This window comes from Enhydra lutris, unplaced genomic scaffold (genome assembly GCF_002288905.1).
Source record: "Enhydra lutris kenyoni isolate GAN:26980312 unplaced genomic scaffold, ASM228890v2 scaffoldscaffold10, whole genome shotgun sequence".
Taxonomy (NCBI): Eukaryota; Metazoa; Chordata; class Mammalia; order Carnivora; family Mustelidae; genus Enhydra; species Enhydra lutris.
In genome coordinates, this window is record NW_019154094.1 from 40,743,849 (window position 1) to 40,770,775 (window position 26,927).

Genomic DNA, 26,927 nt, shown 5'->3' on the forward strand with positions numbered 1-26,927 from the left:
GAAAAACCCTTTCTGAGGCAGGGATACTGCTTTCCCAGAAGGGAGCCCTGCCCAGAGGATGGAGGGAGGGAGGGAGGGAGGGTGCCTGACCCAGGGAAAGAAGTTTTGGCCTTGGGTGTCCAGGGCAAAGGTGGGACAGTAGAAACCAAGATCAAAAGAAAATTAATAAAGGCAAACATAATGGATAAGCTAAGAGACATAGTGTGCTTCTCTAGGGTGCCCAGGATACTGAGTTGGAGGAGGGGTCAGCACAGCCCTGCCTGGGGGTTATTATGCATCATTTGTGGGCTCAGATCTTCCATGTCCACACCCACAACCATATCCTTCACATTCTCACAAGCAAAGCCTCTGAACAGCCAAAAGAGGTCCTGGAAATCTTGTTTTGTTTGTTTTAATTTTATTTATTTTATTTATTTGACCTAGAGAGAGAGACACACACACAGTGAGAGAGGGAACGCAAGCAGGGGAAGTGGGAGAGGAAGAAGCAGGCTTCCTGCTGAGCAGGGAGCCCGATGTGGGGCCCGATTCCAGGACCCTGGGATCACAACCTGAGCTGAAGCCAGATGCTTAATGATTGAGCCACCCAGGTGCCCCAGGACCTGGAAATCTTAATCCTTACTGTGAACAGGTTCAGAAAGGTCCATCTATCATGCAACATGGCAACAGCACAAATGGGGCCCCTGTCTTCCTGGCTCTGAGTCCTGAGTTCCTTCCCACCCTTGAGCAGAGGCCAGGAAGGGGTGAAAAGCCCACTTTCTGATGCCCTTTGTCCCTCCCTTTAGAGCTCCTGCCCCACAAAGGGTCACTGAGTCCCAAGGCAGATGTGTGAAGGGACCGGGGGTGCCCTGTATGAGGGGACCTAATAGGCAGCAAAATCCCAGATTCACGTGGGAAGTGGAGATGCCCGAGCATTGCCCAGGCCCTCTTCCTTAGGGACTCCCAGGGTGAGTAAGAGCTCCCTTACTCAGCGGTGATGCCACCACCCTCTTCAGGGGCCCCTCCCAGCCAGGTGTCAGCAGAGAAGGAGGAGGACGAGAGAGGGAGAAGAGAGGAGGCCACCACCACCAGCCAAGGCTGCTGGCTCCCAGGCCGGTTGTTGGTGGGAGGGACAGGGCGGGGCGGGAACAGTCAGCTGCCTGCCGGGAGCCAAACCGAAAGGAAAGCACTCCCGGCTGGACTGGGACAGGATTCAGGGCTCCCAGAAGAGGGAGTGCTCAAGACAGCACTGGGACCCCAGGCTGAAGAGGGATTCTGGCCCCTAGTGCCCACAGGCTTGGGGCTGATTAGGAACGGAGGTACAGTGTCTGCCCCCCCCCTTGGGGGGGGCAGGACAGGGCCTTGGGCCTTGGTGCCTCCTGGTACATGGAAGATGCCTGTGCCTTGGTTCCTGTTGTCCTTGGCACTGGGCCGAAGCCCCATGGTCCTCTCTTTAGAGAAGCTTATGGGGCCTCAGGACACTGCCCGCTGCTCTCCGGTAAGTCTGGGGTAATGGGAGGGTTGGGGTAAAGCTCAGGGTTCGGTCTGCCGCCTATCGGAGGCCCTAGCCTGGCTCCTGCCACTGTCACCAGAACTGCCCTGGCTGGTCTGTCTGGTGCTAATGGGATAAGAGAAGAATGGGGAGGGGGCAAGAGCTGGGTTTGTCTTCTCCTGGGAGGGGCTTGAATGGGGAGCCCCAGAAGGTTGGCCAGGGTTATCAGGCAGGGGAAAAATGGCTAGGTTCGGTGCCATAAACTCTGATTTGTCTTTCTCTCCTTCCTAGGGCCTTTCCTGCCACCTCTGGGGTGAGTAGCCCTACTTTTAGAAAGAAAAGAACTGCTCAGGGTGGCAGAAGGGAGGGGAGATGTTCCAATTCCCTGCCCTGACCACCCACCCCTAGCCCAGGAAGAACCCAAAGCTTCTTGGCCCTCTGGGGGTGTCAGGTGCAACTAAACTCTGGATTATGAACAGCTTTAGCTCCCCCTGACCCTTGATGCACAGATGGTGACGTGCTCTGCCTGCCCGGGAGCATCGTGTCTGCCCCGGGCCCTGTGCTGGTGCCCACACGCCTGCAGACAGAGCTGGTGCTGAGGTGCCACCAGGAGACTGACTGTGACCTCTGTGTGCGTGTGGCCATCCACCTGGCTGTGCATGGTGAGCATTTCATCCCCTAGCTGTATGTGCACACGTCAGCATGTCTGGGATGGGCACAAGGCTTGGGGAGTCCGCCAAGCAGTCCTGTGCATCCTCAGTGTTGACCTGGAGAACACCGGCCAAAGGACCCCCAGGTCAGCCTGGTCTCCCTGTCTCCCTCACCCCACCCCCAGCCCCAGGCCTGGCCCCTGCTTCTCAGCACTGGGCCTTCAGGAGGGAAGCCAAGCCCAAAGCCAGCCCAGAGCCTGGGCCTGACCCGGGCCTTGTTCTTGGGTGGTTCCAGGGCACTGGGAAGAACCTAAAGATGAGGACAGGTCTGGAAGAGCCGCTGATCTGGAGCTCGAGGAGCCTAGGAACGGTGAGGGGAATCTGGCTAGCCCAACCGCCCTAGCCAGGGCCTGGCCGGAGGCCCTGGAGCCTGACCAGTGCCCCACCCCATTGCTCACAGCCTTTCTCCAGGCCCAGGTGGTGCTCTCCTTCCAGGCCTACCCTACTGCCCGCTGCGTCCTGCTGGAGGTGCAAGTGCCTGCTGCCCTCGTGCAGCCTGGTCAGTCTGTGGTATGCAAAATCCTAATCCTAGCAATAGCCATCTTCTCAATATGGTGTCTCTGAAGTGCTCTTGTGTGTGTGTTATCTCTGTGCGCTGACTCTGGCAGGGCTGTGCACAAGACCTTCTAGCCCTTTATGCCTCTGATTTCCTGTCTGTAAAATGGGAATAAGAATAGTCCTACCTCATGTGGCTGTTGTGAGAAAAAGATGAGTTGGTATGTGTAAAACACCTCGTGTAATGCCCAGCACTGAAGGATCTCAGGAGAGTTAATTCTCCCTTTCTTCTGTAATTCTCAGAAGTACACATGAATTAGGTATTATTATTACCCTCACTTTTCAGAGAGAGAAACTGAGATTGGAGAGGGGAAGTCTGTGCTCTGGATCTACTTCTCTGGACTTACTATACCATGTCTGCCCTGTGTGTAGACCATGGTGCAGGGTGTTGGGCTTCTCCCCACTTCAGGAGGCCATGTGTGTTTGGAAGATGTAGCTCCACTTGGGCCAAATCACTCAAACCCTTTGACTTCCCCTCCTGCCGGCAGCTCCCAGCCAATATCCTCTTGCCCGGAAAATTGTAGAATGGGAGAGAATCTGCTGGCCTACCTCGATGTGAGGACCATTGAGGCATTGGGTGTGGGAAGGGGTGTCTCACATTTGCGTTGGCATATCTGATCACCTTAGCTTTGGCCATGGGATGGGGGACAGCAGGGGTGGGAGCAGGGACTCAAATAGCCCTTATCCCTGCCCTGCTGACACCCTTACTGAGGGTGTGTGCTTTAGAACTGGGGGCCTTTAAAGGAAACGCTAATGGGAGAATTTCGGGCCCTACAGTATAGAGTCATTGACTGGGGGAGGAGGCAAGTGGAGTGGTTCCCAGAGGAGCTCAGAGCCCTTGGCCTGTATTCTGAGCCCTATACCACCAGCCTTCCACCACCCCTCTCCTCACAGGGCTCTGTAGTATTTGACTGCTTCGAGGCTGCTCTGGGGGCTGAGGTGCGACTCTGGTCCTACACTCAGCCCAGGTACCAGAAGGAACTCAACCTCACACAGCAGTTGCCTGGTAAGTGGCTCCAGAGCCTCAGGGACTCCAAGTCCTGTCCCCATGGTCTCTTTCCCCTCTGGCTACTACCATTCTGCTTTCACTCCCTTCCTAGTCCCATCCACTCACAGGCAGGGGTCTGAGCTCCCATCTTCCCCAGAGTCTGTCCCTCTTTTCTCCTCTCCCCAGGTGATATTGCTTCCCAGTGCCTGAGAAGGGTGCTTTGGGCACTGGATAGATGGGATGGTATTTAAGGGACAAGGAGCCCTTCCCAGTGCTCCCCATGGGTTGGATTGCCCCCCTTTTTTCTTTGGCCCCCAGCCCCACTGGAGGCTTTTCTGTGATCTCTCCCCAGACTGCAAGGGGCTTGAAGTCCAGGACAGCATCCAGAGCTGCTGGGGTACGGGCTATGGCCAGCAGGGCTGGAAGGAGGGAGGGGCAGGGTCTGGAGTATGAGGGACGCTTGGAGGTGGCTTCAGGTCTAGGTTTGCCACAATCCAGATGCTCGTAGCTCATTCATTCATCACACATGAACTGCAGTAGCTCCTACTCTGTGCCAGGCATTGGGAATATGAAGGTGAATCTCTCACTCTTTGTAACAAATTTATTTATTAGTACCAGGGACATCTAGAGGCCCAAAGCATTGTCAAGATATTGGTACACCCCACTACCACCATATACCAAAATACAAATAATATTAATCCATAAAATAAGGGTTAGGAAGGTCAAGGTTCTGATGATTTTTCCCAGGCAATGTTTGAATTTTATTTTCACTTTGTTTATTTTTTCATATTGTATTTTTTTTTACTGTGGTTTAACACACATATAGAAAAGCCTGTAAAGTGCACTAATTTTAAGGTCCAGTTCAGTTAATTTTTACATATGTATACACTTGCATAACTATCACCCAGATCAAGATATAATCAGTGATATTTTTGAACCCTTAAATTTTTTCTTTTTTTAAAAGATTTCATTTATTTGTCAGAGAGAGAAAGAACTCAAGCAGGGGGAGCAGCAGGCAGAGGGAGAAGTAGGAAGAGCGGGAGCCTGACCTGGGACTCGATTCCAGGACCCTAGGATCATGACCTCAGCCCAAGGCAGAGCCCCAACCAACTGAGCCACCCAAGTGCCCTGAACTCTTAAATTTTTTCAATTTTATTTCCTTTTCAGTTCCTTAAGTTTGGGCCTGCCTCTTTGGTAATTCATTAGAGACTACTCAGCACTGGAGCTTTGAGGACACAGATACACATCATGCATTTCATGTCTTCATTCATTCAGTAGACACTGTTCCACTTTTTCAACAGATATTTATTGAGTAACTACTCTGCCCAAGAAATAGTCCTAGGCACTTGAGATTAGTCAACAAACAACTGACAGAAACCCTTGCCTTACAGAGCTGATATTCTAGATGGGAGTCAGGGTCAGCATAGGGGTGATGGAGGACACAATAAACACATGGAGATGTGAACTATGCAATAAGATGTGATTAGTGCTATGAAAAAAATTGGGGGAAGGGGAAGGAGGAGAAGGGATTTGGGAGTTTGCAGAAGTCAGGAATGGCTTCACTCTGATGAGCAAACACCTGAAGGAGGTATGGGAGGAGCCCTATGGGTATCTGAGGGAAAAGTGTTCCATATGCAGAGGGAACAGCCAGTGCAAAGGGCCTGAGGCAGGAGTGTGTCTGGTGTGTTTAAGTATTAGCAAAGAGGGCAGTGTGTCCGCAACAGTTAAGGGCAAGAGTGCTAGGAAATGAGGATAGAGTGGATAAGGTCTTGCAAGCCATTGTAAGGACTCTGCCTTTTACTCTGAGAGTAACCAGGGAGGGGTCATCAGAAGGTTCTGAGCAGAGGAAGATGGTTTATCTTACAGTGGTTATAGGATCCTCCTGGCTGCAGAGGGAGAAGAGTTGGGTCAGTATACTGGGCTGGCTGCTAGGGACAAAGTCTGGTCAGAGATGAGGACATAGGCTCTGCCGTCCAGGGGCCTTCCAGTCTCAGGGATATGAAGGAAACTAAAGGATCAGTTGGAGGGGTATGGCCAGGGGTGGGTATGCAGAAGAGATGAAGGAAGTCTCTCTCTCTTCACCTTGCCCGCAGCCCTGCCCTGGCTCAGTGTGTCTGCCGATGGAGATGATGTGCACCTCGTGCTGGACGTCTCTGAGGAGCAGCACTTTGGCCTCTCCCTGTACTGGAACCAGGTCCAGGGCCCTACAAAACCATGGTGGCACAGCAACCTGGTGAGGCCTCCCCTTCCCCAAGTCCATTCCCACTCTAGGCTGATGCCCAGGCTAAGGATGCGAGCGCATTATCAAAGGAGACCCTTGAGGAGGATATAGCGACCCATGCCCCAAGCAAGGAACATTGGTGGGGTAACTGCTGCCTGCCTGGTTTCCTCAGCTTTGGCTTCCAGTCTTCCTCCTCCTCATCTTCTCCAACTTCTCATCTTCTGCTTGTCCACAGACTGGGCCACGGAACATTACCTTGAACCACACAGACCTGTTTCCCTGCCTTTGTATTCAGGTAAGAGAAGAGTCTGGCTAGCTGCCAGGGCAAGAGGATTGAGGAATTGAGAAGGGGGGTGGCCCTTACCTTTCTTGTCTTGCCATCCTCTGTATTCCTCTTTGGGGTGGGAACTATTGCTCCCTAAAGTGACTAGCCCTTTCCTGACGTTTGCTGTCCTGTCTTCTGCCTGTTGCAGGCTCTGAATGCTCTTCCTGATCCTCTGTCCACAGGACTCCTACTCATTCTTCATGGCCCCATTCAAATGTCACCTCCTTCTTGAAGCCTTTCCCCACTCCTCCAATTGCCTCTTTGTACTCCTCTGGAAAGTAGAATATATGCTGTGAACTCAGACAGTTTGAATACTGACTCTTGCCATTTGCTAGCTATGTGACCTTGTACAAGTCACTTCACCTCTCTGAGCCTGTTTCTTATCTGTAAAATGGGAATAACAATACCAGCCTCATAGAACTGTTACAGAAGGAAGTATCCAAGCTTCTATATGTTGGCTCTTTCCTCTTCTTTTTTTTTTTTAAGATTTTATTTATTTATTTGATGGGCAGAGATCACAAGTAGGCAGAGAGGCAGGCAGAGAGAAAGGAGGAAGCAGGCTTCCCGCTGAGCAGAGAGCCAGATGTGGGGTTTGATCCCAGGACCCTGAGATCATGACCTGAGCCAAAGGCAGAGGCTTTAACCCACTGAGCCACCCAGGCATCCCTTCTTTTTTTTTTTTTTAAGATTTTATTTTTAAGTAATTTTAAGTATTTTAAGTAATCTCTACAACCAATGTGGGGCTCAAAGTTAACAACCCTGAGGTCAAGAGTCACATGTTCTACCAACTGAGCCAGCCAGACACCCTTCTTTCCTCTTCTGATTGCACATTTAAATGGTGATCAGGTCCCATCTATTTTATCTCTGACATCAATGCCTGTTATTTCCACTGCCTGAAATGCCCTCATTTCTTTTCTATACAGCCATATCTTTCCAGCTCAGGTATTACCTCTTTCCCAAAGCTTTTCCTCAACTGTCTGGCCTCTCCTGCCTTCCAAACTTCTTACACTTCTGTCTTTTCTTGTTCATTTATCATTTCTTTCTTATTTGGGCACCTGTCTCCTTTTTTCTTGCACACAACAGATGCTCAATAAATGAGTCATCAGTTTATTAATTTATACACACGTTTTATCTTTACTAAAACTGTGACTTTGTAATTTCCTGAAGGCAAGGAAATAATACCTAATTCAAATTTAGTAACTCCCCCAGAGCCTTGTGCAATGCCTGGCATGTAATGGGTGCTAATTAAGTCTGTTAAAGGAATGAATGAATAAATGAATGAAACTCTACTAACTAGCACTGTGATAGGACACATAACAGATGTTCATGAAATGTTTGCTGTGATATAAACATCTTTACTGTCAAGCACAATGCCTGGCACATAGTAGGTGGTCTTAATTAAAAGTTTGCTGAATAAATTAATGTACTATCTCTACTGCTTACCATAGGGCTAAGCATAGAATAGATGTGCTTTAAAAGCTTTTTGAAAGAAATGGGGTGCCTGGCAGGTTCAGTTGATAGAGCATGTGACTCTTGATCTCAGGGTCATGAGTTTGAGCCCAACACTGCGTAGAGTTTACTTAAAACAATATACATAGGGGCGCCTGGGTGGCTCAGTGGGTTGAAGCCTCTGCCTTCGGCTCGGGTCATGATCCTGGGGTCCTGGAATCGAGCCCCACATCGGGCTCTGTGCTCAGCGGGGAGCCTGCTTCCCTTCCTCTCTCTCTGCCTGCTTGTGATCTCTGTCAAATAAATAAATAAAATCCTTTAAAAAATCTTTTAAAAATATACATATATTTGTTATATATAGTATATATTACATATTTTATATATTATATAATATATAATTATATAATGTTTAGAAATATATATTACAGATTGTAAATATGTGGATATATATCTATATATTCATATATTTATATTATATACTATGTAAATATATAATAGAATATAATATATTTATATTATATATAACATATAATTATATATTATAATGATCATATGTGATATATATTTTTTAAGATTTTATTTATTTATTTGTCAGAGAGAGAGAGGGAGAGAGCGAGCACAGGCAGACAGAATGGCAGGCAGAGGCAGAGGGAGAAGCAGGTTCCCTGACAAGCAAGGAGCCCGATGTGGGACTCGATCCCAGGACGCTGGGATCATGACCTGAGCCGAAGGCAGCTGCTTAACCAACTGAGCCACCCAGGTGTCCCTCATATGTGATATTTAATAATATATAAATATATACTGTCTATATTATATAAGACATTATATATTGTTATATAATATAAAATATATGTGTAATATACTATATATATTATGTATAATATGTATAATACATATAATATATATAAATATATATGACACAGGACAAATAAATTTATATATATTAATATATGTTAACACTTAGCACAGTACCTGGCATATAGTAGGTTCACACACAGTGATTGGATTTCATTATCAACGTCCCTAGTGCCAACCATGGTGCTAAGACACAGAGTAGGTCTTCATTAAAAATCTGTTGAATGAAGGTGTTGCCAGATACTGGTATAGGGTCGGCTGGAAGAATCAATGCATGCAACGCTAGGGCTTTACAAAGAGCAAAAAGACTGGGCAAGTGTTGATGACATATTAGTTGAATGAATGCATCCCAGTGCTTGGCAGAGGGCCTGGCACATACTCTTGGAGGGCAGCTGGGTTGAATGGACTAATAGAGCCCTGTTTCTTTTCCAGGTGTGGCCTCTAGAGCCCGACTCTGTCAGGACGAGCCTCTGCCCCTTTAAGGAGGGTGAGAAGACCAGGGCTGGGGCCAGGGTGGGAAGGGTGCAGGTGGACACATGCTGGGTGCCCAGTGACGCAGCCCTCTTCTTGCAGACCCCCGGGCACACCGGAACCTCTGGCGTGCAGCCCGGCTGCGGCTACGGTCCCCCCGGGGCTGGCAGCTAAATGCACCCTGCTTGCTGTTTGCTGAGGCCATTCTGTGTTGGCAGGCACCAGGCGGGGGTCCCTGCCTGTCGCTGGTCCCACCACTGTCCCGAGAAAATGTCACTGTAAATGTAAGTGAAGCCGTGGGAGGCTCCTGGGATCAAGAAATGACGGGGAGCTTGGGGGGCCTATTTCCTGACCTCACCCATTACCCTTTTCCCACAGAAGACACTTGAGTTGCCATTGCTGAATGCCCACCCCAACCTCTGTGTTCAGGTAAGAAGGGCACAAGAGTTCCGGGCTAGGGGAGGACCCCAAGTGGACCCCACCAGATAATTCACTGTCTTCTGGACCCACTTTATCCCTTGGGTCATAGGAGCAAAGTTGTTTGGGGCTACCTCTGAAAGTTGTACAATTTATTTAGCAGTACTATGGGACTCTGAGCAAGTCACTTCACCACTCTGAACATCAGTCTCCTAATCTGTTTAATGGGGATGATAATAACTACTTCACAGTAGTGAATAAAACCAATCTATAGTTCCCACCCTATAGATCTTGTTTTCTAATGGAGAAAGAGAGGGATGCAGGGGTGGCTTAGTTGGTTGAACGTCTGCCTTCAGCTCAGGTCATGATCCCAAGGTTCTGGGATGAGTCCTGCATCAGGCTCCTTGCTCAGTGGGGAGCCTGCTTCTCCCTCTGCCTGCTGCTCCCCCTGCTTGTGCTTGCTCTCTCTCTGACAAATAAATAAAATCTTAAAAAAAATAATGGAGGAAGACACAGACTGAATGAATAATACAATATACAAGTGGAGTGGTCAGATGAGGCCTCTTGGTGAAGGTGGTTAGATGAGAAGGGAACGTAGAAAGTGCTTTATCAGACATGAAAAGAACTAATTTAGGGTCATAAGGCTCTTTAGCACAGATGCCCTCGCAAGGCTGTGGCTGAGAAAAATAAAGTATCTCTTAATCACCCATCCTTGAATTCTGATCTGGTTAACATTAGGTCCAGGATGCAGATCCCCTACTCCAACCAAACAGACCTCCCCTTACTGTCCTTCTCTTCTGTTCTTTGTGGCCTTGCCTCTTGCTTTTCCTTGTGGCCCTAACCTTGGCCCCTTCTAAGCAGGTGAGCAGCTGGGAGAAGCTGCAGCTACAGGAGTGCTTGTGGGCTGGTGAGTGGAGCCTGGGAAAGGCTGGGGCAGGGCCATTGCAATAGAGGTGAACCCTGGAAGTGCCACCTCATGGGGGTGAAGATAGGCATGGGAAGGGGTGGGGGCAAGTGGCAGCCTCCAGCATGCTTGGGTCTTGCTCAGAGTGGGCTCTCACCCCTTCCAGATTCCCTTGGGGCCCTCAAGGATGATATGCTGCTGCTAGAGACACGTGGCCTCCAGGACAACAGATCACTCTGTGCCTTGGAACCCAGTGGCTGCACCCCACTACTCAGCCGGGCCTCCACGGTGAGGACGAGGGGGCCCTCCTCCATGTACCTTTCCAGTCCATCTCAAGCCTGGCCTCAGATTTTCACTGCATTCAATTTCCCCTCCTTTGTGCCAGACCCTGCACTGCTCTCTGGGAACGTGGGGGTGACTCAGACCTAGGCCCTGTTCTTAGTGATCTCTTAGAAGTCTCCAGCCACTCCCCTCCCCCCAACTATTCTGCAAGCTGCAGCTTGGTGGTCTCCTAAGTATGATGCCCCTAGGTGACAATCTCCCTTTGGTTTGGCAGAGGGCAGCTCGCCTCGGAGAGCAGTTACTACAGGACCTGCAGTCAGGCCAGTGTCTGCAGGTGAGTGGGTGGCAGGAGGGCCCTGCCCCAGTGCCCAAGGCCAATAGGTCTAAAACTCTGTATTTAACTTCTTCCATCTTTTCCTGTGCCTAGCAGAGGATACCAGGGAAACTCTCACTCCTCCTAGACAGGGGCCTCTTCACTGTCCCTCTGGTACCCACTCACCATCTATTTCTGCTTATTTTGTGTCCAGCCCTGGGGAAGCCAAGAATTGAAGAAGCATAGCTGCTGTTCCCAAGTTGCTCACTGCTGGCTAGAAAACAGTACACAGATAACCAAATTTATATACACTAAGCATTGGGTTCCAGGGAGAGCGTCAAGAAAGGGTGATTTCACGTGGGCCAGTTCCGGCATGGAGTAGGCACAGCATGAACAGAGGCAGAGCAGCTTTCGGGGACCTACTGTGTGTGTGTGTGTGTGTGTGTGTGTGTGTGTGTGTGTGTGTGACATATGCATACCTGAGGCTGGGAATTTGGAGATCAGGCTGGCCAGAACTTGGTGGGTGTTCTGGGCTGTGGCCTTGGTTTTGTTTGTGTCTTGCAGCTCTGGGAAGATGACCTGAGAGCACTATGGGCCTGCCCTATGGACAAGTGTGAGTATTACAAAATCTGCCCTTCCCCTCCACCAAGGGCTGGAAACTAGACATTTTTAGGGAGCTCATGCAATGGCCTTGTCCTTCCCTGGCTCAGATCAATCAGACGGACATTCCTTCCTTCATTCAAAAACAAAAAAGAAAGCTTACAGGGATTCAAGCATCACCAAAAAGACACAGTCCCTGCCCCCACCACAGCCATAGAAGGCTAGAAAGACCTTAGCTAAATAATTGCTTGCATTTAGTAAATGTGAGCTATTGAAGCATTTACTTATAAAGTGTCCAGACCCATAAATGCATATATTGGGAAACTGACTTAAGTGGGATGAGGCCAGGAAAAGGTTCTGGCTGTTCTGAAGGCTGAGCTAGTTAAAGCGGGGAGAGATGCTTTTTTGAGGAACTCCAAGGTAGCCAGTGTGGCTGGAGGGTCTTGGAAGGCAGACTTCTATCACAACGATTCAAGTGTCATCTAGGGCCTTGATGGGAGGAATTAGATTTTTTTTTTTTTTTTTTTAAGAGTGGGTAGGGGCAGAGAGAGAATCTTAAGCAGACTCCACACCTTGATCTCACAACCCTGAGATCATGACCTGAGCCAAAACCAAGAGTAATAAAACCCTTAACCAACTGAGTCACCCAGGTGCCCCCTAGGAAATTGGATTTTATGTTAAGAGCAATGGGAGCCTCTTGAAAGGCTATAATCAAATTTGTATTTTAAAAAGATTTCTGGGGCTGCCATGTAGTGAAGGACTTAGAGGTTTAGGGACACCAGTTAGAAGGCTTTTGGAGTCATCAAGAGAGTGAGGTCAAGGGCCCAGCAACCCTATGCTTAGGAGACAATATTAGCTGACATTTGAGCACTTGCTAGGCCCAGCGTAAGTGCTTTGTGTGTATTAATATTTGTAGTCTTCAAACAACCCTAGTAAGTAGGTACTTGTTGTGAACCCAGTTTTACAGAGGTAAAAACTGAGGCAAAAGATTAAGTGACTTATCCGAGGTCACTCAAGTAGATGGATCTATGTCCATATGTTGACTCTGACACTATATGCGGTGGATTTGCGGCAGATCTTTCCATTTCCCTGAGCCAGTCCAGTCACCACATGGCAGCCCCAGAGATCTTTTAAACGAGTTTTTCTCCTTCGTGAAGTAGGGTGAAAGTGTTAGGTATTTAACTAGCCTGTCCTCTCCCCTGGGTCTCCTAGACGTTCACCAGCGCTGGGCCCTGGTGTGGCTGGCCTGCCTACTCTTGGCCTCTGCACTTTTCCTTCTCTTCCTTGTCAAAAAGAACCAAGTGAAAGGTGAGCACTTCCCGACCCCCCACTCCCCAAGGGCAGGGCTGGGAGTTCTCCCTCGAGAGGGTGGCGGCTGAGCTCATGGGCTGCCCCCGCCCCTCTCCCCTAACAGGGTGGCTGAGGCTCTTGAAGGAGGACCTCCGCGCGGGGGGTGAGTGTGAGCAAGTGCCGTGCGGGGTGCCGCCCTCAGGGGGCCAGGCCTCGGGCCTTCTCACGTCTTCTTTTCCCCTCTATTCTCTCCCGCAGCTGTCGCCAGGGGCCGCGCGGCTCTGCTCCTCTACTCAGCGGAGGACTCTGGTTTCGAGCGCCTGGTGGGCGCCCTGGCCTCAGCTCTGTGCCAGCTGCCCCTGCGGGTGGCCGTGGACCTCTGGAGCCGTCGTGAACTGAGCGCGCAGGGCCCCCTGGCCTGGTTCCACGCGCAGCGGCGCCAGACCCTTCAGGAAGGGGGCGTGGTGGTCCTGCTCTTCTCGCCGGGTGCCGTGGCGCTATGCCACGAGTGGCTGCAGGACGGGGCGTCAGCGTCCGCCCCGCACGGCCCGCACGACGCCTTTGCCGCCTCGCTCAGCTGCGTGCTGCCCGACTTCCTGCAGGGCCGGGCGCCCGGCCGCTACGTGGGGGCCTACTTCGACGGACTGCTCCACTCGGAGGCCGTGCCCGCCCTTTTCCGCAGCGTACCCGTCTTCTCCCTGCCCTCCCAGTTGCCCGACTTCCTGGGGACCCTGCAGGGGCCTGGCACCCCCCGTCCCGGGCGGCTCGGGGAGAGGGCGAAGCGAGTGTCCCGGGTCCTGCAGCCCGCCCTGGACCAGCTGCTTCAGTCTCCCGGGGATCCCAGGGATCCCGAGGACGGCACGCGGGTTGGCACGTGAGGCAGGGGCGACGGCTCGAATAAAGGCAGACGCTATTTTTCTACCGGTGTCTCCCGCCTGTGTCCGTGACAGCCTCGCGGGCCTAGCACGACGCCCGCGGCCCTTTAACACCCGGACAGGTGCAGCCTGGCACCGCCTGCGGGTGGCTGACGTGAGGTGACGCAATGGCACATGGACTGCCACCATTGGCTAAGGGTGGACCCTGCTCCGCCCCCCAGGCTGCGGAGCCGGCGGAGGCCGCACGTCTTACGCCGGCGTGGCTGCTGCGGCGTTGGGGAGATTGAGCTGTCGGCTCCAACGGGCTGGGTGGGTCGTCTCTTCCTCCCACGCAGCCTATGCGGGTCTGGATCCTCCCCTGCCTGCTAGAGGCCGCGCCTTTGCAGCCTGCGGGCCCGCAAACCTGACCCCCTTCTCTTCATATCCGGATATGGGCTCCACCCCCCTAGACCTGGGTTCCGTTCCGGACTCCTCCCCCCTCCCCGAGACCGCCCATCCGGCCTCTACTACCCTAATACTTGGACTCTGACCCATTCTCCCAAATTCCGCTGATCCTGGCCCTAATAACAATCCATATTCAGACCTTAAAACAATGAGTTGACTTCTCCCTTGCTAAGGATTCAGGCCACCTCTCCCACGGTGACAAGGATAACTTACTCCTGTCTTGGAACTGCTGAACAGGCTCCTTTCTCACCACTTCCCCTCCCCCGGTCGTCCCCCTAGTCTAGCCTCCTATTAATAACACAGATTCGGGATCCCAGACCCGCGGCACCTCCGAACCAACCCTTTTTTTCTCACTTGACTCCTCCAGTGAGTCATTCCCATTCCCTCTTATCTACAGGTTCCCGGCCTGGGAAAAGATGACCTCACTGGCCCGGAGGGGCCTGGTCCCACCTCTACTCTGGGGCCTGAGTCTCTTCCTTAGGCTCCCAGGTCCCGTCTGGCTCCAGCCCTCTCCACCTCCCCAGTCTTCTCCCCCAACTGAGCTCCATCCATGTCATACCTGCCGGGGACTGGTCGACAGCTTCAACAAGGTGGGTGCCCGAGCAGCCTTGTGGGAGATGGCCTAACCATGATAGCACAGGGGTTAAGAAGAGTTCTGGGATGCAAGTCTGCATGAGTCAAGTACCAGCTTGGTTGCTTACTAGTTGTATGACCTTGGGCAGGTTGCCTCTCTGTGCCTCAGTGCCCTGGGCAGTGAAACACAGAAGTGCTAGGATGTGCCAGGCACTGTACTTAGCTATTACTAATGTTCTCTGTTTCCAGGGCCTGGAGAGAACAATCCGGGATAACTTTGGAGGTGGAAATACTGCCTGGGAGGAAGAGAAATTGTCCAAATACAAAGACAGGTAAGGGGCTGGAGAGGTGGGTTTATATACCTCACCTCCCAATCTTGGCTCTACTGGTGGGGGCCTTGAAACTCTTGAGACTCAAATATCACTGACCATCTCTAGTACAGCAGTAAATAAGGCAAGCAAAATCCCATCTGCAAGGTGCTTAAATTCCAGTTGAAGAGACAGTGAATAAGTAAATAAATAATGTCGTATCAAATGAAGAACAGGAAGACTATGGAAGGGTGGGAGGCATGGAGTTCAAGGTGTGACATTTGAACCGAAACCTGAAGCGAAGAAGCAAGCTATGTGACAGGGAAGGGATTTGGACAGAGTGGGACTGAGCTTGGTGTATTTGAGAAGAGGCTGGATGGGAGTGAGCAGACGAGAGTGATCGAACGTGAAGCCAGGGTGCCTTGAAGGTCACAGAATGGTGTTTAGATTTCGTTCTGAGTGTAATGGGAAGTCATTGGAAAGTTTGGAGGTGAGAGGTGATGTCTTGTTTTTACCTTTAAAAGATCACTCACTGCGATGTAGCAAAACTACTGTAGGGACTGGAGTGGAGGAAGCAAGGAGACCATTTGGGAGGCTAGTCTAAGTACGACAGCAGCATGAGCTGGTGTGGTCCAGTTCTGGGTATATTTTGCAGATGGACTGATAGGCCTTGATGATGGAATCATTATGGGGTAGGAGAGAAAAAGAATAAAAAGTACTTATAGGTTTGGGGCCTGAGCAACTGGGTGAATAGTGGGGCTGTTTTCTGGTATGGGTAAATGTGAAGCAGGAGAGGATATAATATAGGGAAGGGGTGGGATTAGGTGTCCTTGAACATATTGGGCTGGGATGTCCCTTAAACAGCCAAATAGAGTTAGATTGAGGCATCTGAGGTTCAGGGGAAAAGTAGGAGCTGGAAACCTGAACTGGGGGGTCATCAGCATATAGTCAGTATTATAAAGCCATGGGATGACATGAGACCATGAGACAAAAGGCCTGAGTGCTAGGCCCTCCCACTCTTCAAAGTCAAGTTAAGAAGGAATCAGCAAGACTTGGAGTTAGACAGATCTGGTTGTCAGTTCTGACCCTGTGTACCCTTGGGAAGGTCACTTAACCCCTCTGAGCCTCAGTTTCTTCATCAGTAAAATGGGGACATTGATACTTGGTTTGCCTATTTCATAGGATCGTGGTAAGGATTAAACTGTGATGCCCACTAGAAACAAAAGATTTTGTTATTATGTAACATTGGTCATTTTCCTTTCCCTTAATGGGCCTCAGTTTCTTCATTTAGGAGTGAGGGGATCAGCCAAGATAACCTAAAGGACACTTCTAGCTGTATACTGGCTCCTGTTTTTTGTTTGTTTGGTTTTTGTTTTTTAAGTCCTCTCCTCCTATATGCCAGGCACATGCCAGACCCTTTAAATACAGAATATATGTGTGTATGTGTATATATGTATTTTTAAAAAATTTATTGAGGTAAAATATATATATATACATATATATAAATATATAAATATATAAATAAATAATATAATATATATTATATAATATATTCTTATATATTATATATAATATAATAACATATATAAATATATATATAATGTAAAATTTGCCACTAGAGACATTTAGTATATGTACAGTGTTTTGCAACCTTTACCACTATCTCATTCCAGAGCATTTTTATCAACCCACAATGGAACTCCATACCTATGAAGCAGTCACTCCCCATTCTCCCCTTCCCCCAGCCCCTGGCAACCATTACTCTGCTATCTGTGTGGATTTGCTGATTTTACTGGAATCTATATGTGTCTGGCTTCTTTTAGTTAATGTATTGTTTTCAAGGTTTGTTCATAATATATTAACATATTAACAAATGTCAGTAGTTCATTCCTTTTTAAAGCTTAATAATATTTCATTGTATGGCTTTACCACATTTTGCTTACCCATTCTTCAGTTGATGAACAACTGGATTGTTTCTACCTTTTGGCTATTGTATATAGAATTGCTACAGATGTTTGTGTACAGGTTTTTGTTTGAACACCTATTTTCTGTTCTTTGGGGCATGTAACCAGGAGTGGAATTACTGATTTTTGGGGTAATTCCATGTTTAACCGAACTGCCAAACTGTTTTCCACAGTGACTGCACCATTTTTCTTTCCCACCTTCAATGTAGGAGGCTTCCAATTTCTCCACAGCCTTGCCAACACTTGTTATGTGATGTATTTTTAATCACATATACCCAGTAAGGGTATTACATTTCATTGCGCAAATGCAGGAACTGAGGCATCTTACAGTACATCTGCAGGATGGGTTATTGTCTCCATTTTACAGATGAGAAAGCAGAGGTTTGGGAGAGGTTAAGTGACTTGCCCAAGGTCACTCAACTGGATTCAAACCCAGGTCTATCTGACTCCCCAACTGAGTACCCTTTCCGTTACACCCTCTGGCCTTTCCTTTGGTGTCATGGCACAAGCTGGGTGGGAGAGGAGACCTTAAGGAGGGTGGTGGATGGGGTAGAACATAGTCCTGCCACCCCCACCCTGTCCGGGCAGTGAGACCCGCCTGGTTGAGGTGCTCGAGAGCGTGTGCAGCAAGTCGGACTTTGAGTGCCACCGCCTACTGGAGCTGAGTGAGGAGCTGGTGGAGAGCTGGTGGTTTTACAAGTGAGTTGTTGGGGGCCTTCCCAGGGAGGGGGCCACAGGCAGGGCCTGGTGGTAGAGGAGGGGGTTGCATGCTTGGGTCTGTGTCCTGGTTTGGCTCTTTCTTCCAAACCTAGATCTGCTAAAGACACGGTTGGGGGACCCAGGTTCTCACTGTGAGCTTCAGTTTACTCCTCTGCCAAATAGGGAGAGGGTGTTGGTCAGGTAGCCTTGTGGGTCTTATATCCGAGGTGGGTAGTAGCACAGATATTTGGGGAGGCTGGTGGGTGGGCAGCACCTCTGGCACTGTCTCAGCCCCCCTTACTGTCATCCCCACCCCAACCCCTTCAGGCAGCAGGAAGCCCCGGACCTCTTCCAGTGGCTCTGCTCAGATTCCCTGAAGCTCTGCTGCCCATCAGGCACCTTCGGGCCCTCCTGCCTTCGTGAGTTTTCAAGCTCTTCTTGGGGGATAAGCGGGCATTGCCAAAGCCAGGGATCCAGTCCTGGTTCTGTCCCATAGCTCACTGTGTGAGCTCAGGTTGCTCAGATAATTCCTCTGGACCTTAGGTTCTCCTCTGCCTCACAGGGCTGTTGAGATGAGCAGATCAGTGGGGAATGGCTGTGAGAAAAAGGTAATAGGGCTAGACAGTCAGATGGGGCTGTGGTTTTTCTCATGTGCATGAGAAGTGCCCTCACCCACACCCCCATTTCCTATGCCTGGATCAGATCAGACCCATCCCCTGAACTAAGGTGACCTAGGGACAGGCAGGTGCTGCACCAAAGCCCCCATTTTCACCTTTTTCTACACACAGTCCTGAGGGAGGAGCTGTACCTACCACCAGACCCTTTTAGAAAAATCTCTCTGGAAGCTTCAGATAAAGACTTAGTAACCCGAAGAATAAAATAAATAAATTGAAAACAAACAAAAAGGGGAGTTAGTGACAAAGATGATTAATTCAGTCTTTATAAAAGGAAAGATTTGTAAGTAATCTGTTCTACAGGAGGGTATTGGTTAAGTACATGTCCCATGAGGTATTATGTGGCCCTGAAAATTAAGTTTCTTCCCCCAAAATGTTTAATGATATGGGGGAATATTCTCTGTGTTCACGATTGTATTTGTGATGTTACCTGGTTTGGTGTCTGCCCACAGCCTGTCCTGGGGGCACAGAGAAGCCCTGTGGTGGCTACGGGCAGTGTGAAGGGGAAGGGACTCGAGGGGGCAGCGGGCGCTGTGACTGCCAAGCCGGCTACGGGGGCGAGGCCTGTGGCCAGTGTGGCCTTGGCTACTTTGAGGCAGAGCGCAACGCCAGCCATCTGGTATGTTCGGGTAGGTAGCCAAGAGGCATGGGGCTGGGTAGGAACCAATGGGGTGCCTGCCTGCCCATCCTCACACTTTCTCCGTTCCCCACAGCTTGTTTTGGCCCCTGTGCTCGCTGCTCAGGCCCTGAGGAATCAAACTGCCTCCAGTGCAAGAAGGGCTGGGCCCTGCATCACCTTAAGTGTGTAGGTGAGTGAGGCCCTGCCCTCGGTGTGGGAAGGTGGTCCCCATCAACATGCACATCTCTGGGCTAGACCAATACAGTCCCCATCTTCATGGAGATCTCAACCTGGTTGGAAAGGCAGAAGAGTAACCAGGCAGTTAGAGTATAGACAGATCTCTGTGCTGTTAGAGATGTCCCTGAGCCAGCTCTGTGCTGGGGGGGCAATCAGGAAAGGCTTCTTGGAGGAGGTACCACTTAGGCCAAGTCTTGAAAATTGAGAAAGGATTAGCCAGGGAAATGAAATACTTAACTTGGGGTCAGGAAGCCTGGGTTCAAGACTTGGTTTGGTCTCTGTCCTGCTATTTATGTAGACGAGGGTAAAGGGTAAGCTGCTATAACAGAAAGATCACCAAAGACTGTGGCTTAAAGAATATAGAGTTTTATTTTTATCTCTATCACAGTCTCAAAACAAGTGGTCCAGGCCAGGCAGGGAAGTTCTGCTTGTCACAATCATTCTGGGACCTAGTACTGCCTGTCTTACTGTGTGGTCATCCCCTTGGGACAGTTCTGTTGTTCGAGGTTGGGTGACAGGTACCTCTGTGTTCCATGACCCAACACTCAGGAAGTGAGAATGGGAAGAAAGTGCATGGAGGAGTCCAATTCTGTCATTTTAAGGCCAAGCTAAAAGTGGGGCACATCACTCCTGTTTACATCCTGTTGGCCAGAACTCAGTTTCAGGCCACGCTTAGCTTTGAGGCAGATTGGAAAACGCAGTCTCTGGCTGGGCAGCCCTGAGTCCCACTGCACCTGTGCCTCTGGCACACGGCCTGCGGTCTCTGGCCCACCATCTGAGTGGGGGCAGGTCTATTCCCCAACAACCCTGGCCTCGACTTCCCTGCTAGTGCAGTAGGGACTGAAATTCCCGCCCTGCCGGCCTCTTTGCAGACATTGACGAGTGTGGCACAGAGCGAGCCAGCTGTGGAGCCAACCAGTTCTGTGTGAACACAGAGGGCTCCTATGAGTGCCGAGGTAAGTGCCAGTCCCAGAGTGGAGGGTGGTGGGGAAGGTAGGAGGTTCTGCTCCATGCCTTTCCCCCTAATTTCTTCAGGAGTGGGGCTTCCCCCTCCATAATCCACCCTGGGCCTAAGGGCAGCTCTCACTCATCTGTCCTCTCGCCTCTCCAGACTGTGCCAAGGCCTGCCTGGGCTGCATGGGGGCGGGCCCAGGCCGCTGTAAGAAGTGTAGCCCTGGCTACCAGCAGGTGGGCTCCAAGTGTCTCGGTGAGTCTCCTGCTACTGGGGCATAGACGCCGTGGAGTGCTTTGTCCACCATGAATTGAGAACGGCTGGGGGGATATGGACAGGGCAGGAGAAGGAAGGATGGAATGTTGTTTGGGCAAGGGCAGAGGGGAGTGTCTGGATGTGAGTGAGATGGGAGTCAGGGTTGCTGTATGTGGGACTCTGGCAGTGGGGGCCTGACCCTGGCTCACCCTCCCTTAAGATGTGGATGAATGCGAGACCGAGGTGTGTCCAGGAGAGAACCAGCAGTGCGAGAACACCGAGGGAAGCTATCGCTGTGTCTGTGCCGAGGGCTACAAACAGATCGAGGGCATCTGTGTGAAGGAGCAGATCCCAGGTGAGCCTCCTAGTGGCCCCCAGAAACCTGAGGAGGGGAGGTGCTCATCCAGGGGAAGGACAGGCAAGACCCTTCTCCAGGGACCCACAGGCCCTGCCCCATGACCCTGGGCACTGCCTGCATGAGGCTGCACTGAGACTCAAACCCTACATCTTATCTCCAGGCTGACTTCTAGCCATCTCACACCTCCCAGGGTAGAAAGAAAATCACACTTGGTGTCAAATCACTCTGCCTCCATTCTCATCTGTCCAATGGGACCAATTCTTGCCTGGGGCTGCTGAGAGCTGTTGCAGGCTGTAGGTGTGATGAGGTGAAGGACAGTCACACTGATGACAATAGGGACCACTTGCACAGCTCTGGCCGTGTGTCAGATGCTGTCCCGAGCATGTGGCATGTATTAATTTATTTTGCTTCTAAAACAAATCCAGTGCTGTTGGTATTACTCTCATCCCCATTTTACACAGTGGAAACTAGGATGCAGAGATGAAATAACTTGCCCAGGGCCACGTGACAAGCAGGTCGCAGAGACAGGAGTCAAAGCCAGGCAGTCCGGCTCTGGAGCTGGCCTAGTACACATGCTGTGTCCTGATGTGTCCACCACATGGCCTTGGGCAAACCTCTTTACCTCTCTGAGCCTTAGTTTCCCACTCAGTGAGATAGGGACAACGACTGTCCCGTCGGAGTTGTTCTCAGTGGCAAATAACATCGTTTGCCAGGCAGGCAGGCATGCGGCAGCAGTGATGCGGTGTGTGGGGAACTCCAGGAACAGGGGAGGAGTAACAGGTGCATCTCTTGCTCTTCAGAGTCAGCAGGCTTCTTCTCGGAGATGACAGAGGACGAGCTGGTGGTGCTGCAGCAGATGTTCTTCGGGGTCATCATCTGTGCGCTGGCTACACTGGCCGCCAAGGGCGACTTGGTCTTTACCGCCATCTTCATCGGGGCTGTGGCGGCCATGACCGGCTACTGGTTGTCAGAGCGCAGTGACCGCGTGCTGGAGGGTTTCATCAAGGGCAGATAATCTCTGCCACACCTGCAGGATCTCTTCCCATCCAGGCTGTCCCCAGAGGTCAGCCTCTCTCCTGCCTGGACACTTGAGGCAGCTTGCTTTATTTCTGAGTGGGGTAAGCACCCTCTATCCACCAGGCCTGGGCAGGTGAGGCTCTTGGGAGTGAAAAAGTAGCTCTGAATATGGATGCCATGAGATCTTGGCCTGGGGGAGCTGGGCAGGCTTCATGTGTGTGAATTTTTAAAAAAGTATCTCTTTGTGATGACTGCTAATGGGCTTTGGCCCCTGCTTAGGATGAGGGGGGTTCTCTGCAGGGGTGGGCCCATCACAGCCCCCTCCTGCCAGCTGCATGCTGCCAGTTCCTCCTCCGTACTCACCCCCCGCCCCTCAGCCACTGATTATTTATTCATCTCAGGAAATAAAGGTCTTGGAAAGTAGAGAAGCTTCAGTCTCATCACCTGCCTCCTACTCCCCATGGGTTGGCCTGAGCTACTGAGAGCCCCCAGCCCTTGGGGAAATATTTTAAAACCCTAGGAAATTGAGGGTTACCCTGATGGAGGAGCAGTAGAGGGAGGATCAAGAGGCTTCGACCTAAGTAGTGTTAGGAGTCAGAGGGGTGGAGGAACCAGGCTTTGGAGTGGAACTTCCTGGGTTCAGTGCCAGCTCTCATTTGCCAAAAGACCCTGGACAAATTACTTTTTCTCTGAACTTCCCTCTTCCCATCTGTAAAATGGGCATGACAGTGCTTTCCACTCAGGCTTAGTATGAGAAGTAAGATGATGGATATGAAGAGCTGAAGACAATGCACAACAGACAAGAGGTGCTACAAATTATTGGTAGCCATTATTCCTAAAGCCTCTGTTGGAAGAATCAAGTGCCCTTTCCTTTTTAAGTCCTCTCCTCCCCAACATACACAGGACTTGGGACTGCTGGGGGGTGGGGACTGCTACCTCCTCTCTGAACAGGATCCTGGCATGGCCAGAGGGAGGCATAAGCCAACTCCTAAGGGTTTATTTCTTTGGCACAAAGAGGACAATCAGTCTGGACAAGCAAGCCTCATCTCTCCACACTGGGGAGTCTGGAGGGGTGTCTGGGGGTAACTGGACCCCATATCCCACACCCAAATCCATGCATGTCCACCCTGTATTCCGCGTAAGTCACAGCCTCTGTGCAAAATACCCGTTGGAAAAAAAAAAAAAAATTAAAAAACAAACCAAAAAAAACGGGGGTAGGTTCATGCCCGGCTGTTTTCAAGTGACTGTCAGGTGGTAGCCCGGGAATGCCAGTTTTTCAAATGTTCAGCTGTCCCAATGGGCCATGCCCTATGGCCATCGAGGGTGGGGCCCTGGTCCTGCATTCCTCGACCCCTCAGAGCTCAATGGTGTCACTGGAGGCGCTGCGGGAGTCCCCAGGCTTGCTGCGAGGCTGGACCTCACTCTGAGGTTCCCCGGGCCGGTCGGGGGGTGAGGCTGGGGCTGGGGCAGGCAATAGCTGCACGGTGCTGGGCAGCTCATCCAGGGGCAGACTGTCCACCGATGACAGCCCGTGACGCCACGGGTTCCAGCTGATCTTGAGCGAGCCCCGGGAAAAGCTGTCCATGGAGCTGCGAGAGGGCGCCCCGTCAGGGTCGTCCGCGACGTGCGGTGGGACCGGGCCGCGCACGCGCACGTCGCTGAGAGACCGGCAGCGGCCCCGCAAAAGAGAAGAGCCGGCGCCGTCGAGCTCGGCATCGGGGTGACTGCCCCGCCGCGGCCGCAGCGCGCCCCCAGGCGGCGAGGAGGCCAGGCCGCGCAGGCCACAGCGCCGGAAGACGCTGTCTCGCACCAGGTGCTCTCGAAAGAGCGCGGCGTCGATGCTGCGGCTCAGGTTGATGGGCGATGGCGGCCGCAGATCCAGCTCGCTCATCGACGGCGCCGGCCCCACGCTGTTGCGGGACAGTCCCGGGCCACCCTGGGGGCCGCGGCCCAAAGACGCAGCGGAGCCCCAGGCACCTGAACTGGGCGTGGCGGGCGGCCCGCCCTCCGCCGGGTTGCGGATGAGACTCTTGCTGATGTCCAAGCTGCCTGCGCCGACGCTACTGGGCCCTGCATAGCAGTTGTTGGGTCGCTCAGGCACCTCGCTCTTGCCTGAGGGCGTGGGGCACGCCAGGCGTAGCAACTTAGCCCAGCAAGCGTGCTCCGTGGGCGGCCGGGGCCGTGCGGCGGCCACAGCAGCCAGCGCCAGGGCCAGGGCCCAGGTCAGCTCCAGCAGGCGCAGCCAGAAGTGGACACCCCACCAGGCCCACGAAAAGCGACCCACCCGGCCTGGGCCTGGGTATAGCCAGAGCGCGGCCGCCAGCTGCAAGCCACTGGCCAGCAGCCCCAGCGCGCCGGCCACGGCCAGCAGCCGCGGGCCCGGGCTGGCATCCCAGCCCCGAGGCCCGTCCAGCAGGCGGCGACGGCAAAGGCAGAGCGTGCCCAGAGACACGGTCGCGCCCCAGGCGCACGACAAGCCCTGAGCCAGGAGGTTGAGCGCAGGCCGCACCGACAGCAAGTCAGTAGTCAGCAACCCCACGCCGTGCACCAACGCCAGCGCTCCCAGCAGGAGCGGGTTCTGCAGCTGCTGGGGCAGCCCCACGCCTAGACCGAGCAGGGTCAGGGCCGCCAGCGCAGTGAGCAGCAAGGGGAAGGGCAGGTTGTAGAGTACCAGGCCGGCGCGTAAGCCCAGTCGTGCCTGAGAGCCGTAAGGGTCGGCGAGCATGTAGGCAGATCGAAGCCCGGATGCTACCAGCACGAGCACCGCTGCCACCAGAGCCAGCCGGGGCCCCGCAGGGGCGGCTGCCAGGGAGGCCAGTGCCAACAACGCGGGCAAGAGGAAGAGCACCCCCACCCCATAGACGTGCAGCTCCCAGGAAAAGCTCAGCACCCGCCGGAGGGGACCCCAGCGCAGAGGAGGTGCGGTAGCATTGGCGGGGGGGCTGGTGGCTGGGGCTGATGGTACGGAGCTGGCTGAGGGCTCCGAAGGGGGTGGCTGGCCCAGGGCGCGCTGCGTGGTGACCCGAATGAGGCCCCGGCGTGACGTTGAGGGGGCCTGGACTGGGGGTGCTGGGGGATGGCTTTGGGGGCGCCCCGGCCACTCCTCGGCTTCATCTGAAATAACAATATCAAAATAGCCCTTTGAAAAGTGCTTTTTGATTTTCCACATTCTCTAGTGTGGTGGGCAAGTTATTTAACTTTTCTAAGCACATCTATAAAATGGGGATGGTAATAGCACCTACCTCATTGGGGTGTGGGCAGGATTAAGGGCTTAGCATAGTGCCCAACACCCAATAATGTTAAATGATGTGACCTATTGCTTTTACTAATAAAATACCAGCAGTTCTCAGCATTGGCTGCCCATTAGAATCACCTGGAGACCAAGTGAATCAGATTTCCTTGCATGGGGCCTGGGTATTGGAATGTTTAAAAATCTCCACTGTTTTGCAGGAGTTGGAGAAACTGCACTAAATATATCCAAGTCACATTTAAGAATATTCTAGCCCCCAAAGGACAAATGACTTGTCCCAGAGTACCCAATGAGCATTAGTTTATTATCCTGAGTTTTTTGAAGGAGGTCCTGGTCAGTTCCTTTAAGCAGGTGTTCGTGCCCATTCACTCCTCCCAGATACCTCACACAGGTTTTTAGTTATTAGACAGAGTACCCACTCCCTCCCAGAGCCCTAGCCATGCCCTCACCTGGCTGCAGGGCCCCCACAGGGCTCTCTGTTCGATTTGTAGCTGGGCCGGGGTCCAAGGGGCCAGGAATGAGGGACTTGGGGGTACCTGGGGTCTCCAATGCTCCTCTCACCCGCTGGGGGGAGATAGGGTCTGCTCCATTCATTGCCGCTATCTCTGAAATAACAAAAGCAGTCATCACTTTGTCTGACCTTCCAGCAGTCCCCGAAGTCTGAGCCCCCAAAAGGGAGGCACAATCACCCTCATTTGGCAGAATAAGGAAAATGGTACCAAGAGGGACCAGAGGTCACACAGAAAGTGGGCCATCCAGCTACCCTGGAACACTACCCCCTCCCAGCACTGCTCAGCACCCTCAGTTTGATACCCACCTGGCTTAGGCTGCCCATCGGGAGTCTCTGTGGTAGGGGGACCTGAGGGCTGGGGTCTTGGTGAGCCCCTAACATCAGGAAGATCAGCCTGTTTGGGCGAGGGACTTGAAAGACTGACTTCCCAGGTCTCTTCACCTCCAGTCTTCTTGGGGAGCTCCACTGGCAGCCCCTCAGCAGGAGGAAGGCTTTTGGCCAATACCAGGTCTGGCTGGGACCCAGGCTCCTGAGAGGACACCACCTCAGCTGGGGATACCAAGCCAACATGAGGGAGTTCAGGATCCTGTTGGGTGAAGAGGGGCCCTCGAGCTGCCTCTTGGAAGTCCTCACCTCCTCCCTGTTCTTCTAGCACTGGCCTCCTGGTAGTGCCCAAGTGGGGAGCAAGAGTGTGTGGAGGGCCCTGGTGGTCTAAGGGGGACATTTCTGAGATGCTGATCTTGGCTTTGTCCACCAGACCCTCATCTCTAGGTGGTCGTTGCTCCACTTGGCCTCCAGGCTCCTCTGGTTCTGTGGAGGGAAGAACTGTGGCTATCCCAAGTTGGAGTCTGGGAGTTATGGGGATGAAAGTGAGATGGGGGAGGCCTACTGGATGGGGAGCTGGTGCTTCTTGCTCTATAGGCTTCTGTGAGTCAGGCAGTCCTGTCCAGCCATGAGAACTTGACCCTCGAGCCATCTGGAGGTCATCAGTTACTGGGAGTCCTTCTCTCTGAGCCCTGTGGAATGCTTTAGGTCCATGCAAGGCTGGGCCAAGAGGAGAGTCTGCTGGCTTCTCGGGTACTTCCTCAGCAGGGGCATGGGGAACATTGGAGTTCCAGGGGCCCTCATCTCTGGACTTTTCCCAGAGGAAGTCAAGGGCCTGGGGCTCTGTGCCTGTAGGGCCCTGGGGGTGGTTTCCTGGGATCAGATGTGGTTCCGAGTCCTCAAGTGGCTTGGGAAGGCCCCGGCCCAGAGCAGGGCCAGCCCCCAGGGACAGCAGCAGCAACAGCAGCAGGGGGCCATATCCACGGCCCCATGGGCTGGGAGCCATGGTCCACTCTGAT

General features: G+C 52.2%; 3 protein-coding genes across 4 annotated transcripts; 2 read left to right on the forward strand and 1 right to left on the reverse strand.

The window, feature by feature from the left end:
- Window positions 1-1,176: 1,176 nt before the first annotated feature.
- On the forward strand, window positions 1,177-13,726 carry LOC111143994 (interleukin 17 receptor C). Its single transcript, XM_022498047.1, has 19 exons — window positions 1,177-1,474; window positions 1,760-1,781; window positions 1,978-2,130; window positions 2,414-2,488; window positions 2,579-2,688; window positions 3,628-3,739; window positions 4,074-4,118; window positions 5,815-5,954; window positions 6,178-6,237; window positions 9,004-9,058; window positions 9,145-9,326; window positions 9,421-9,471; window positions 10,321-10,366; window positions 10,530-10,651; window positions 10,920-10,979; window positions 11,523-11,571; window positions 12,771-12,866; window positions 12,973-13,011; window positions 13,107-13,726. Exons 1-19 carry the CDS (start codon window positions 1,370-1,372, stop codon window positions 13,724-13,726), a joined length of 2,142 nt encoding a protein of 713 aa, XP_022353755.1. The 5' UTR covers window positions 1,177-1,369.
- Window positions 13,727-13,981: 255 nt separating this feature from the next.
- Window positions 13,982-22,248, forward strand: LOC111144239 (cysteine rich with EGF like domains 1). Of its 2 annotated transcripts, XM_022498452.1 has the most exons (11): window positions 13,982-14,032; window positions 14,565-14,757; window positions 14,990-15,072; window positions 17,601-17,711; window positions 18,039-18,130; window positions 18,838-19,014; window positions 19,099-19,194; window positions 20,114-20,197; window positions 20,353-20,448; window positions 20,669-20,803; window positions 21,607-22,248. In XM_022498452.1, the coding sequence occupies exons 2-11, from the start codon at window positions 14,584-14,586 to the stop codon at window positions 21,819-21,821; spliced, it is 1,263 nt and encodes a 420-aa protein (XP_022354160.1). In that variant the 5' UTR covers window positions 13,982-14,032; window positions 14,565-14,583; the 3' UTR covers window positions 21,822-22,248. The 2 variants fall into 2 exon arrangements, with proteins under 2 accessions (XP_022354160.1, XP_022354161.1); XM_022498453.1 differs by lacking the exons at window positions 13,982-14,032; window positions 18,838-19,014 and having other exon boundaries at window positions 14,215-14,757.
- A 556-nt stretch (window positions 22,249-22,804) lies between these two features.
- LOC111144331 (proline rich transmembrane protein 3) lies at window positions 22,805-26,914 on the reverse strand. The gene is made up of 3 exons (XM_022498580.1): window positions 25,891-26,914; window positions 25,523-25,678; window positions 22,805-24,937 (listed from the first exon to the last, which is right to left on the reverse strand). The coding sequence occupies exons 1-3, from the start codon at window positions 26,912-26,914 to the stop codon at window positions 23,178-23,180; spliced, it is 2,940 nt and encodes a 979-aa protein (XP_022354288.1). The 3' UTR covers window positions 22,805-23,177.
- Window positions 26,915-26,927: the final 13 nt, after the last annotated feature.